General features: G+C 45.1%; 1 protein-coding gene across 2 annotated transcripts in view; it reads left to right on the top strand.

Annotated features, from left to right (window-relative positions):
* Window positions 1–14258, top strand: part of rrp12 (ribosomal RNA processing 12 homolog) — a 51039-nt gene that overhangs the window by 30667 nt on the left and 6114 nt on the right. For both annotated transcript variants that reach the window (XM_052027615.1, XM_052027616.1), the window contains 11 exons: window positions 83–237; window positions 567–634; window positions 2709–2802; window positions 5939–6097; window positions 6205–6285; window positions 6765–6870; window positions 8656–8763; window positions 9547–9704; window positions 9977–10068; window positions 11251–11406; window positions 11864–12027. In XM_052027615.1, the coding sequence (XP_051883575.1) occupies window positions 83–237; window positions 567–634; window positions 2709–2802; window positions 5939–6097; window positions 6205–6285; window positions 6765–6870; window positions 8656–8763; window positions 9547–9704; window positions 9977–10068; window positions 11251–11406; window positions 11864–12027 (1341 nt within the window). The remainder of the gene's footprint in view (window positions 1–82; window positions 238–566; window positions 635–2708; window positions 2803–5938; window positions 6098–6204; window positions 6286–6764; window positions 6871–8655; window positions 8764–9546; window positions 9705–9976; window positions 10069–11250; window positions 11407–11863; window positions 12028–14258) is intronic.

Raw genomic sequence — 14258 nt, 5'->3', positions numbered from 1 at the left:
TGGGAGCTGCAGAGTTGCTCAGTCCAGCCAGGTGGGCATGACTCAAGGGTCTCAATGGTCAACTGTCCTTTCATTCTTGCAGATTCAGACCGGGCTGAAGTGAGTCGATTTGCTAAGAACTTCCTGCCAATCCTGTTCAATGTTTACTGCACAGAGCCAGAAAGCGGGGATAGTTCTACCTACCGACTCCCTGTGCTAGACACAATCAAAGCATACTTGACTCTTGCTGAGCAACAGGTAAGTTCAATATGAGAACAGAAACCTGCAGTTTGTTAATTAATCTGCCCTGAACTCTCAGTGTGAATGATATTTCTTGCTTCAGTCTGTAGTAGAGCTTTGTACAGGGGCCTCACTCTTGCACTTGGGTCCTGGAGCAGTGTCTGAGGTGGGAGGATCAATGGACGTGACAGGGTGACGGGAAGAACTTGGGGAGGGGCTGTGAGGCATGGGTGCTATTTGGGTGAATGGGGATTTTAGTTCTGGCTGGAGAGTGTGTGTGTGTGTGTACCTGCCCTGGTGTTGTACTGTTGGGGGAACACACTGTAACCTGTTGTGATGTTTGGCAGCTGGTGTGTGGATTCCTGGACAAGGCCAAAGAGAAACTGGAGAAATCGGAGAGTTCAGAATTCACAAGGTGAGGAGCACCTGCAGGGTTTTGTTTAATTCATTTCTGAGATCTGCATATTTGTGAGTGAGGGTTTTCCCACAGTAATACAGGGAGGGAGTTCTAGGACCTGACCTGGTGATGGTAGCTGGGGCACTGGTGCTGACCGGATGGGATATTCCACGTGTTATCCCGATGGAAAGGTGCAGGAAAGTATCTAGACCTGTTGTCCCGGGAAAGACTGAGACCCTTGAGGTGCCTGGAAGCTGTGGAAGTGGATGAGGTTCTCAATGAATACTTCTCTTCAGTATTCACCAAGGAGAGGGGTCTTGATGATCTAGAGTATGTAGATATTAAGAGAGAGGATGTGATGGAGTTGTTAGAAAATATTACGACAGATAAGTCCCTGGGGCCTGACAGAATATTCCCCAGGCTGCTTCGTGAGGCGAGGGAGGAGATTGCTGAACCGTTGGTTAGGATCTTTGAGTCCTCGTTGTCAACGGGGATGGTACCAGAGGATTGGAGGGTGGCAAATGTTGTCCCCTTATTTAAAAAAGGTAGTAGGGATAGTCCAGGGAATTACAGACCAATGAGCCTTATGTCTGTGGTGGGTAAGCTGTTGGAAAGAATTCTAAGAGATAGGATCTATAAGCACTTGGAGAAACATGGACTGATTAGGGACAGCCAGCATGGTTTTGTGAAGGGAAGATCTTGCCTCACAAGCCTGATAAGGTTCTTTGAGGAAGTGACCAGGAAGATTGATGAGGGTAGTGCAGTGGATGTGGTCTACGTGGATTTTAGTAAGGCGTTTGACAAGGTTCCGCATGGTAGGCTTCTTTAGAAGGTCAGAGGCCAAGGGATCTGGGGAAGCTTGGCCGTGTGAATTCAAAATTGGCTTGCCTGGAGAAAGCAGAGGGTTGTGGTGGAGGGAGTGCATTCAGATTGGAGGGCTGTGACTAGTGGTGTCCCGCAGGGATCGGTTCTGGGACCTCTGCTTTTTGTGATATTTATTAACAGATGAGGGGGTGGAAGGCTGGGTTAGCAAGTTTGCTGATGACACAAAGATCGGTGGTGTTGTGGATAGTGCGGAGGGCTTTAGAAGCTTGCAGAGGGATATTGATAGGATGCAGAGCTGGGCTGACAAGTGGCAGATGGAGTTCAATCCAGAGAAGGGTGAGGTGGTACACTTTGGAAGGACAAACTCCAAGGCGGAATACAAGGTAAATGGCAGGATTCTGGGCAGTGTAGAGGAGCAGAGGGCTCTGGGGGTTCATATCTACAGATCACTGAAAGTTGCCTCGCAGGTGGATAGGGTAGTTAAGAAAGCTTATGGGATGTTAGCTTTCATAAGTCAGGGGATCGAGTTTAAGAGCCGCGAAGTGATGATGCAGCTTTACAAAACTCTGGTTGGACCTCACTTAGAGTACTATGTACAGTTCTGGTCGCCTCATTATAGGAAGGATGTGGAGGCGTTGGAAAGGGTGCAGAGTAGATTTACCAGAATGCTGCCTGGATTGGAGAGTATGGATTATGGGGAGAGATTAAAGGAGCTAGGGCTGTTCTCACTGGAGAGAAGGAGGATGAGGGGAGACATGATAGAGGTGTACAAGATGTTAAGAGGAATAGATAGAGTGGACAGCCAGCACCTCTTTCCCAGGGCGCCAATGCTCAAAACGAGGACATGGCTATAAGGTATTGGGTGGGAAGTTCAAGGGTGACGTCAGAGGGAGGTTTTTCACCCAGAGGGTGGTTGGGGCATGGAATGCGCTGCCTGGGGTGGTGGTGGAGGCTGATACATTGGACAAGTTCAAGAGATTGTTAGATAAGCATATGGAGGAATTTAAGTTAGAGGGATATGTGGGAGGAAGGGGTTAGATAGCCTTAGGTGTTGTTTGAAGGGGGCACAACATGGTGGGCCGAAGGGCCTGTATTCTGCTGTATTGTTCTGTGGAGCCACCCAGATGGCATGTCCCAGGGGAGGTGCCCAGACTCCACTGTGGGCATCATGTTTCCCATTTGATGAGGGAAATGGGACTGTTTCCCACTGTTTAATGAGGTGGTTACCAGCCTAAAATAATGCTGCTTTACTTGTGCTTTCTGACAGACTGTCAGTGATGGATCTGCTTGTGGCGATGGCGCCCTTAGTTGATGAGGCCAGTATGAATCATATATACCAGATCATACTGCCATTCCTGCAGGTAAGCGCACATTGGTTTCTGTTCAAAGCACCGATTTATTTATGGAAACTGGGAGTAGACTTTCCCCTTCCCTTCACTGAATTATCCAAGTAAAAAGTCTGCTTCCTTGGTGAATAACTGTGAAAGGTATTCATTTAAGACCTCACCTGTACCGTCTTGCTACACACACAGATTGCCCATGTTATCTTTTTTTCCCTGGATCATTGGAGGCTGAAGGGGTGATCTTAAAGAGGTTTATAAAATCATGAGGGGCATGGATAAGGTGAATGGTCATAATCCTTTTCCCATGGTCTAGGAGTCTAGTTTTAGAGGGCACAGGTTTAAAGTGAGAGGGAGGAGATTTAAAAGTGACCTGAGGGGCAACTTTTCCACACAGAGGGTGGAACAAGCTGCCAGAGGAAGTGGTAGAGGTGGGTACAATTGTAACATTTAAGACACTTTGACAGTTACATGGATAGGAAAGGTTTAGAGGGATATGGGCCAAACACAGGCAAGGGGGACTTTCTCACATAGGCAACTTGGTCAGCATGGGTGAGTTAGGCGGAAGGGCCTGTTTGCTGTGCTGTATAACTCTGGTATGGGTTTATTATTGTCACTTGTACTGAGGTACAGTGAAAAGCTTGTCTTACAAACCGATCGTACAGGTCAGTTCATTATACAGTGCAGTTGCACTGAGTTAGTACAGAGGGCGTTGATGCAGTACAGGTAAAACTAACAGTGCAGAGTAACGTGTCCCAGCTACAGAGAGAGTGCAGGGCAATGAGCTCTGATTCTGTGTTGCTGCTCCTCCTTGTCATCACCTGCGCTCCTACAGTTTAGAAAGTTAAGAGTTGAACTAATTGAAATGTTTAAAATGTGGAAATGATTTAGTGGAATGAAGAAGAACAACTTTTTTCTGGTGGGCAGAGTTAGAACAAAGTATCGGAGTATTAAAATTCAAACCAGGCCTTATAGGGTGGGTGTTCAGAAACATTTCTTCGCAGAGTGGGTGGTGGAAATCTGGAAGGCATTATCTCCAAAACAATGCTGAAACAGGAGGTCAGTTCAGAACTCAACATGTAAACCATTGGCTGAGTGACTGAAAGCAATAACAGAATTTTATGTTTATAGAACAAAGTCGTGTAGCACAGAAAATTGTACATCTACCTCTGTGATGACCTCTTTGTCCATCTACGCTAATCCCATTGCAAGCTTTAGGTCCGTATCTTTCTCTGCCCTGCCTGTGCAAATGTCTTTTGAATGTAGTGATTCCACCACTACCTCTGGCAGTGAATTCCAGCTGTCAACCACTGAGTGTAAAACAAAAAAAAAATTCCCATTAAATCCTTTTTAAAACTCTTTCCTATCTATCTTGACCTCTTGTAATTTTTATATCTTTCAGGTCACCCCTCAGCCTTTTGTTCCAGGAAAATTAACCCAGTTTATCCAATCTCTTAATATAACTAAAGCCCTCCAATCTGGTGACTCTCCTCTGCACTCTCTCCAGTGCCTCCACATCCTTCCTACGTGCCTATAAGTATTGCATGCAGTACTCCCAAGTGGATCTAAACAATGTTTGTAAAGTTGCAACATAATGTTCTGATTTTTATGTTCCTTGTCATCACCACCCTACTGACCTGAGTTGCAACTTTTAGGGAACCATGGACATGAACCCCAAGTCTCTCTGTACATAAACATTCTTTGTGCCCTATCATTTACTATACATGTCCAACCCCTACCCGCATCATCTCACGCTTGTTGGGATTAAATTCCATCTGCTAATGCTCCACCCAACTCTCCATCTGATCCATATCCTGCTGTAGCCTTAAACAACCTTTCTCACTGTCCATAACACCAATGTGTGTATCAGCTGCAAACTTACTAATCATTTCTCCTACATTGACATCTAAGTTGTTAATATATATCACAAACAACAAGGGTTCCAGCACCAATCCCTGTGGTCACCACTGGTCACAGACTTCTAATCAGAAAAGCATCCTTCCACCACTACCCTCTGCCTCCTATCACCAAGCTAATTTTGGATCCAACTAACCAGTTTCCTTTGGATTCCTTGTGCTTTTTCCTTCTGGAACAGCCTGCCATACAGGACCTTTTCAAATGACTTACTAAAGTCCATGTAGACAATGTTTAATGCCCTGCCTTCATCAGTTTTCATGGTTACCTCAAAAAAACTATCATATTAGTGAGGCAGGACTTCTCTTGCACAAAGCCATGCTGACTTTGCCTGATCAGCTTCTGCCTTTCCAAATGTATAGAAATCGTAGTTCTTAAAGGTTTTGTCCAGTAATTTCCTCATCACTGATGTAAGGCTCAGCAGCCTGTAGTTACCAGACTTATCCCCGCTGCCCTTCTTAAATAAAGGAACAAAAATAGCTATCCTCCAGTCTTCTGGCACCTCACCTGTGGCTAACAAAGATTCAAAAATCTCCGTCCGTATCCCAGCTATTTGCCTTGCTTCCCATAATAACCTGGGATAGATTTTGTTTGGTCCTGGTGATTTATCAGCCTTATACCTTCTGACATCTAACATGCCCTCTTTCTTAATACTGACCTGCTCCAGGTTATCCACGTACCCCTCCCTGAACTCACTATCTTCCACATTCATCTGCTTGGTGAATACAGATGAGAAGTGTTCATTTAGGACCTCACCCACATACCCTGGCACCTCACATAGATTATTCCAAGGCAATCCCAGTCACTGTTGGGAAAATCTTCCACTACTATAACCCTATTACTCTTGTACCTTCCTGCAATTTGCTTACATATTTGTTCCTCTTATTCCCACTGACTATTGGGAGGCCTGTACTATAACCCCAGTAAAGGATCGCCCCTATTCTAGTCCCAAGTTCTTACCATATGGCCTCATTGGATGATCCCTTCAGGTACCAGACAGAGGTGCAAAACAAATTAGTTGCTATTTAATTGAACAGCATAACAGGCTGGAAGATGCAAATCACTTCCTCCTATTTTGGTTCGTCAGCCAGGGGTTCAGTTTTGTCTGTCTTGTGGTAAACCTCATCTTACTCGCTGTAAAATACCAGAAATGACATTGGTGGGGAAGCATATTTGGTCTGTTGTCCATCTAATCAGACTGTCTGTGTGATTTGACTGGGCTGTTTGCCTCTTGCTGTGCCAGAGCAAAAACCACAGTGTCCAGAAGAAGGCCTATAGAATCCTCGAGGTTATCTGTGGGGGCGAGCAGGAGCCATGCAGACAATTTGTTCGCAAGCATTTGGAGGAGTTGAAAGTGACGCTGCTGGGATCCCTGAAGAGTGCATCGTCTCCTGCAAAGAGAGTAAGTGTAGCAGTGCGAAGCGTGTGTAGCTTGAATTTGTGACTGGGTTATTGAGGAGGCAGAGGGTTTCGAGGGTCCATTATTCACTCCTGTTTTGTCTCTCCCAGCCGAGGTTGAAATGTCTGATTCATATTGTCAAGCAGCTGTCTGTAGAACATCAGGACTTCATCATAGCACTGCTTCCTGAGGTAGGATATTCCTTCACCAAACCGTTTTATGTCTTCCAGCTCTCAGCTACCATACTGATGGTGTGCTCCCTGGTGCGAATATGAGACATTAACCTATTCAGGGAGTTATAGAGATTGCAAGATACAGTGGAGTTGCAGCAATCTGTCTTCATTGACTTTGTCAGCACCATTAAAAGCTGATTACTCACTGATTAATCTGCCACATATTCTCACAGAACAACTGTCACTTTACTTAAAGGGGTATGTCTGAAGTTACTTGAGGTATTGCAAAGTTACATTTTGATGCTTTTAAAATGGAAATAACTCCATTGTGTCAGAGATTGTCGACTGAAGTCGTGAGACCAGTATCCAGCTGATGGAGATAACTGGTACTGAATTATGTTAACACCTTCCCCATTATACATGCTGGCTGTTTCTGTGGGCAGGTAATTGATGTTTGATAGACAATGAAGTTAATGCTGAATCTCTTTGAACTGTAGGTTATAATCTGCATGAAAGAAGTTTCCGTTGGAGCACGCAGAAATGGCTACACCTTGTTGGTGGAGATTGGACAGGCCTTTCTGAGGTCCCATAATGATCCACAGGGTGAGTTTTCAGTCTGGAGTTTATGGGAGTGTCTGAGAGGGGGCTGGATTTTGGGTGAAGGGATAGGGGGACTGTGTCTCTCGTCAGTCAGTGCTCTGTGGGCTGGCTGTAGGCAGCAGTGGGGCCAGGCTCAGGATGAGCCAAGAGCTGGATTTTCACAAAGCCCCAGTCGGGGTGCTGTTTTGTCTATTGCCAGGTTGGGTTGCCATTACTGTAAATGGTGACAGGGATTTCAATCTCTCCGATTGGTACAATTCAGGCCCTGGCATGTTGCACCACTGGTTCACCCTTGATCATGTGGAATATGCTCTGACCTTGCTGCAAGATCCTGCGCAGGCTTTATTCATCATTAGCTTCATTGATGTAGGCCACTGGTAAGACCACATTTGGAGTGGTGTGGATAATATCAGTCTCCTCATTTAAAGGTGGATGTTAATGTGCTGCAAATGGGTCAATACCTGTTTATTCGACTAATATTTGAAAGGCTGTGTTGCCATAGGAGGAGAGGTTGTATAGGCCTTAGGGTTAGGGTTAGGCTTAGCGTGAGGGGGAAGGATTGAAACAGAAAATCCTCAAGGGTGTAGGCGGTGAAATGTGGAGAGGACGTTTCCTTGTGGGAGAAGCTACAAGTCATTGTTTAAAAATAAGTTCAATTCCATCTGCTGTTTCCTTGGCTCACTTTTCCAGTTGATCTAGATCCTGTTGTAACCGTAGACACCCTTCCTCACTGTCCACAGCACCATTAGTTTTGGTGTCGTCTGAAAACTTACTAACCACGCCATCTACATTCTCATCCAAATCATTAATATATACAACAAACAACAGTGAACCCAGCACTGATCCTTACAGCACACCACTGGTTACAGGCCTCCAATCTGAAAAACATCCCTCCACTACCACCCTCTGACTCCTTCCACCAAGCCAATTTTGTGTCCAATTAGCTACTCACCCTGAATCGCAAGTGATCTAACCTTCTGGGCCAGCCTACGGTATGGGACCTTGTCAAAGGCCTTGCTAAAATCCATGTAGACAATGGCTACCATCCTGCCCTCATCTATCCTCTTGGTCACCTTTTCAAAAAAAACAATTAAATTTGTGATGTATAGTTAACATTACAGTGGGATCAGCCATGATCTTATCTGAGTACAGTAGTTACACCCATACAGGATATTGGTGAGAGCACACTTGGAGTAATGTGTGCAGTTCTAATTGCCTAGCAATAGGAAGGATGTCATTTAGCTGGAATGAGTGCAGAAAAGATTCACAAAGATAGGGGAGTCCAAAACTAGAGAGCATATGTTTAAAGTGAGAGGGGAAAGACTTGAAGGGGACCTGAGAGGCAAGTTTTTCCACATACAGTGGTGGCTATATGGAACGAGTGGCCAGAGGAAGTGGTGGAGGTGGGTATAATTACAATATTTAAAGGACATTTAGAGAGGTTCATGGATAGCAAAGGTTTGGAAGAACATAGGGAAAAAGAATCCAAATGGGAATAGCTCAGATAGGCAACTTGGTCAGCATGGATGAGTTGGGCCGAAGGGCCTGTTGCTGTGCTGTATAACTCTATGAATCTACAATTGGCCAAGCAGGCTTGAGGGGCAAGTACCCTAATCCTGCTCCAAATTCATTTGTCAGTGTGTATTTTTGGAAATGAATAGTCAGTGCACTGTGTCCTGTGCTCTAAACATTTTGATAATTGGTTGAATGCTGGCTTTCTGTTCTGAGTTTGAGAGAGACAAGAAACTTAAGGTTTAATATTACTTCTGTGGTGTATTTGCTTTGCAGAGGCTATTAATCAGTATCTGGCACTGGTTTACGCGGGTTTAACTGGCTCTGTTACCATGATCAGCTGCACTGTTCTTGCACTCACTCGCCTGGTGTTCGAATTCAAAGGTACAGAACTGGGAAACTTCTTTAAGGACGATAAGCAGTGATAAATACATTCAATACGGTTTTCTGCAATATTATGTTTCAGAACCAAAGATGGGGCAGGCAGATAGGGCTTAGTATTCAGTAATGAGCAAAGTTTAGTTCACAACCTAACAGTGTAAACATATTTAATAGCAAGTGTTTGTTTGGTAGCAAGATACATGAAACAGCAACTAAGGTTCTAATATGGTAATGGGTAAAAGGGCAGGCGTCAAAGGGAAGTGTTCAAAAAAGAATTTAATGTGGCACAGTTATTACTGATAAGGGGCAAGGGAGCAAGTTATCACAATAAAGTTATGGACAGTTAAATAGGTAAGGGGCAACCTAAAATATTCTGAACAATGAAGTAGTTCAAATCCTAATAACTGGGAAAGATACAAACACCACAAAAAGGTAATGAAACAGATCAAAAGAGCTACCGTGTGATATTTGAGGGGGAAACATACACAAAATTGACACAAAAATTCATTACTTTAGTGAAAAGGATTGGCAGGAGCAACAAAGAGCCATTGATAATGGTGATACAGTAAATGAAAGAGCAGTTGGAAGGTACTAAATGTGAGAACCAGGCTGGTCACAGGAAGTTCACAGGAGATGTAGAAAAGGAAATAGAGCATGTGGAAAGGAGCGATGAAACATGGAGATCAGTTGGGCAGAGGGATGCGCCACAGCAGGGCCCAACATTAGCATCTGCTGGAGCCCGCGTCAAAAGGTACCAAGGACTCCAGTTGTCTATCTTGTCCTTAGATAAGATGGATGTTCTCACCATTGCGCAGTTACTGAAGAACATCTGCCTCCTGCTGCAGTCCAAGACACGGGATGTGGTCAAATCGGCACTTAGTTTCATCAAAGTCGTTCTGTTCATCATGGATACAGGTGCACTGTCTCAGCAGCTCCAGCTCCTGGTGAGTGGCACCACCCGATCACAGTGACCTGGCAGCTCGCTGGCTGCAGCCTGTGGATTGCTGCATGTGACTAAACTTCCACATTCCTCGTTCCCCAACCCTGCCTCTGCCCTGTGTCAACACCATCTTCCCACGTATCCTCTCCCCACTGCCCCCGTCAATGCCCAACCAAGCCTCTTCTCCTTTTGGCACCATCTCACCAATTGCATCCCTGTCACTGCTTCCTCTCTCCTCCCTTTGCCTCTCACTCACTCACTCTTCTTTGTCCTCAGATGGAGAGTATTGGCAGTATGCGGGATGATATGAGACGACATTTCCGTACAAAGATAAAGAATATTTTCACAAAATTTATACGCAAGTTTGGGTGAGTTTTGCAGGAGACTTGCTGCTGGTGAAAGCTGCCTTGCCTCTCTGCCTCTGTGATATTATTTTAAACTGACAATCTGTTGGAGAAACTCAGCGGGTCAAGCAGCATCTCATAGTCATTCTGTTATACAGCAGAGAAACAGGCCCTTTGGCCCAACTGGTCCGTGCAGACGGGCCATGTCGAACCCCTGACAATTCCTTCCCTCCCACAGATGCTGCTCAACCCACTAAGTTCCTCCAGCACTCCACACTCAATGAATCAGGAACAGCTTTTTCCCCTCCACCATCAGACTTCTGAACGGTCCATGAATACAACCTTGTTATTCCCCTTTTGCACTATATTTATTTTTGTAACTTATAGTAATTTTTCTGTCTTTATGTCCTGCACTGTACTGCTGCCGTAAAACAACAAATTTCATGACACATGTCAGTGATAATAAACCTGATTCTGATTCAGATTGTTTGTTGCTCCAGATTCCAGCATCTGCTCTCCCTTGTGTCTTTATTTTAAACCAATGTTCTTCAGTTGAAAGGACATGTCCAGGAAATGTGTCAACTTGTGTATTTCACCAGTAAACCAGGACCATGGTTGATCATATTGTAACCTCACCCATCTACCCCCAGTAACCATTCAACCCCCCACCCCATCCCAGCTTAACAAGAATCTATTTACCTTTGTATTAAAAATATTTAAAGTCTGCTTCTGCCACCCTGTGAGCCATTAATAACTTCTGTCACTTTGATTACAAGGAGCTGATGGGACAGAATTTGCCTTTTTTTGTCAGTTGGCTTTAGGCCTTTTTTTGGAATTACCTCAGAGGAGCTTTGCATTTCATTTCACTATGAAAAGGCTGAGCAATTGGACAGAAAATACTATCATAGCACTTACACTGTGCCCTTCACACAGAAGGGATTCTATTCCCTCCACAGAAATAGCTCATTGGAAGCATCCAATTGCCACTCTCCGAAGCATCCAATTGCCACTCTCCTAATGCTGAGTTATTTCCTAATGAAAGGCATCCAGTAAATTTCAGAGCCTAGAGTTGCCAATGGCTGAGAAATTTGTTCATGCCATGGCTTTCGTTTTGTGAACCTGCTTTAGGGTAGGTTTTACTTTTGTGAAGCTGCTTTACACTAGTTTGCTTCTCTTTATCCACGCCCTCTCTTTCCAACCCTCCAGGTTTGAGATGATTGACAGCATGGTTCCTGAGGAGTACCACAAGGTGCTTGTCAACATTCGTAAAGCAGAAGCACGGAACAAGAGACGACGGGCTCTGAAACAAAATGCAAGTGAGTTGGAGGGAGAGGATGAAACTCCAAAACAGTCCAGGGACAGGTGAGTTGCAAAAGTGAGTGACGTGCTTTGGAGCTAGGAGAAACTGATATTTCCTTCAGAGGGAGTAAGAATAGAGATACGAATTTCAAATGTGTCTTTCATTCAGGCATAAGATGATGATTGGCAGGTAACATCCCTGCCACAGCGTACCAAGTAATGGCCAACTCCAGCCAGTGAGCTTAACCCTCTGTCCTGCCCCCGGCATGGTGCGACACGCCCTTTGTCCTGCCAGTTCGACTCCTTGTCTGAACCATGCTTGGTTCACAGCTGGGGAACTGCACTGTGTGAACGTGTACCCTTGGCACAGAGCCTCGTGGTGCTAGTTCTAGTGCAGGATTGGTCCTGAATGGTGCCTTGCCCTGCCAAGTAATCTGGTGTGTGTGGAACAGTGCTTGGGCCTGACTCTGGGTGGAAGAGGTGCATTCCTGCATGTCTCATTCCAACAATTTCATTCTAGTATCGAAGACATTCTGGCTGAGACAGATTCTGAAGATGAGGGAATTGAGGAAAAGAAAGAATTGAAGAAGCGACCAGTACAAAAGAAGCCAGCATGGCTGAAAGAAGGTGGAGATGATGAGCCCCTCAACTTCCTCGATCCACAAGTGTCACAGAGAGTGCTGGGTAAGAATTTAACAACACTGAGCAGGGCGCTAATTGCCTCTGTGAGCCTGCTCTGCCTTTGGAGAAGAGCTTGTCTGATCCTCGGCACGAGCTCCACCTTGTGTGCGAATGGTCACCATACTACAGGAAGGGTGTCGTTGTGTAGGAGAGACTGCAGAGGAGGTTCACCAGGATTTTGTCTGAGTTGAAGGACTTCAGTTGAGGGGAGAGATTGGATCAGCTCAGTTTGTTTTCCTTGAAGCAGAGGAGGAGGAAATAGATATAGTCACTACATTTAAGAGATACTTAAGTAGGCAGGGCATAAAGAGATATTGAACAAGGCAGACAATGGGATGAGTGTAGATGGACCAAAAGGTCATCATGGATGTGGTGGGGTGATGGTCCCATTTGTGTGCTGTACAACTCTACGACTTGTATGCCTTGGTTCTATAAACGTAAAATTTGCTTATTACTTTAAGTCATTTGGCCGATCGTTTACATGTTGAGTTTTGAACCAACCCCCTGTTTCAGTGTCGTTTCTGACTTCCAGATTTCTACCACCTGGCCTGTTTCTGAACACCACCCGAAATAGCCTGGATTTTAATACCCTGATGCTCCACGGTAGGGATATTAAAAACAAGAGGCATAGGTACAAGGTGAGAGGAAGGAGTTTTAAAGGATATCTGAGGGAAAAGTTAATTTTACACAGAGCAGTTGGTATCTGGAAAGTACTGCCTGAGGAGATGGTGGAATCAGATACAACGACTATCAGACGTGTCAGCCTGTTTTTTCAGATATTGGAAAAAATACTGAGGGAGGATCAATGATCACTTGGAAAGACGGGGACGGATCAGAGACAGTCAACCTGACTTAGTCAATGGCAGATCCTGTCTGACCAATTTGAATCAATTTTTGAAGAGGTAACAAAGTGTATCAGTGAGGGCAGTGCAGTAGATGACATTTACATGGACCTTAGTAAGGCCTTTTGACAAGGTCTCATGTGGCAAATTGGTTCAAAAGATCAGGGCCCATGGGATCCTGGGCAAGTTTACAAACTGGATCCAAAATTGAGACACAAGGGATTACAGATGCTGGAATCTGGAACAACAAACAATCTGTTGGAGGAACTCAGTGGGCCGAACAGCATCTGGGGGCAGGGGGGTGGTGGGGAGGAATTATTGATGTTTCAGGTAGAATCCCCAAATCAGAATTCAAAATTAGCTTGGAAAAAGGAACAGGAGGTGATTGTAGAGGATTGATTTTGCAATTGGATGCCTGGAGCTAGTGGTGTTCCACCAGGATCAGTGCTGGAACCCTTGCTCTGTCTAATATGCGTGAATGACTTGGAATGTGAATGTGGGAGGCAAGATCAGTAAGTTCGCAGCTAACACGAAGATTGGCAGAGTTGGTGGTAGTGTGGAAGGTAGTAACAAACTGTAGAGCGATATCAATGTGTTGGTGAAATGTGCTGAAAAATGGAAGATGGGGTTTAATCCAGACAAATGAAAGGTGATGTATTTTGAGAGTACTAATGAAGCTAGGACATACAGCATGAATGGTAGGGTCAGGGACTACTGATGGAACTTGGAGTACACGTCTATAGATCCTTGAAGGTGGCAACGCAGGTAGGAAGGCATGTGCAATACTGGACTTAATTAGTCCGGGGCATTGAATACAGAAGTAAGGAGGTTATGCTCCAACTTTATTAAACCTTGGTCAGACCTCAGCTGGAGCACTGTGTGCAGTTTTATTCACCATACTATAGGAAGGATGTCAGGGTGCAGAGGAGAATCACCTGGATGTTGCCTGGGATGGAGCATTTCAGTGATGAGGAGAGACTGGAGAAGCTGGGTCTGATCTCCCTGGAGCAGAGAGGATTAAGAGGGGACATGATTAAAATATATAATTTTTTTATTCATTTAGGGGATGTAGGCTTCGCAGACTGAATTGCCATCCCTTGCTGCCCTTGAGAAGGTGGTGGTGAGCTACCTTCTTGAATCGCTGCAGTCCTTGAGATATATTTCCAAGTCAGGATGGAGTGTGGCTTAGACAGCAACTTCCAGGTAGTGATATTCCCCATGCTTTTGTTACCCTTGTAGAGGTCACGGGTTTGGAAGGTGCTGTCTAAGGAGTTTTGGTGAGTTGCTGCAGTGCGTCCTGTAGATGACACAAACGGCTGCTGCTGTTGTCAGTGGTGGAGTGAGTGGTTGGTTGTGGATGGGGTGCCTATCAAGTGGGCTGCTGTGTTCTGT

This window comes from Pristis pectinata, chromosome 12 (genome assembly GCF_009764475.1).
Source record: "Pristis pectinata isolate sPriPec2 chromosome 12, sPriPec2.1.pri, whole genome shotgun sequence".
NCBI lineage: Eukaryota > Metazoa > Chordata > Chondrichthyes > Rhinopristiformes > Pristidae > Pristis > Pristis pectinata.
The sequence above is the reverse complement of the archived record's forward strand: the minus strand, read 5'-3'. Positions and strand labels throughout refer to the sequence as shown.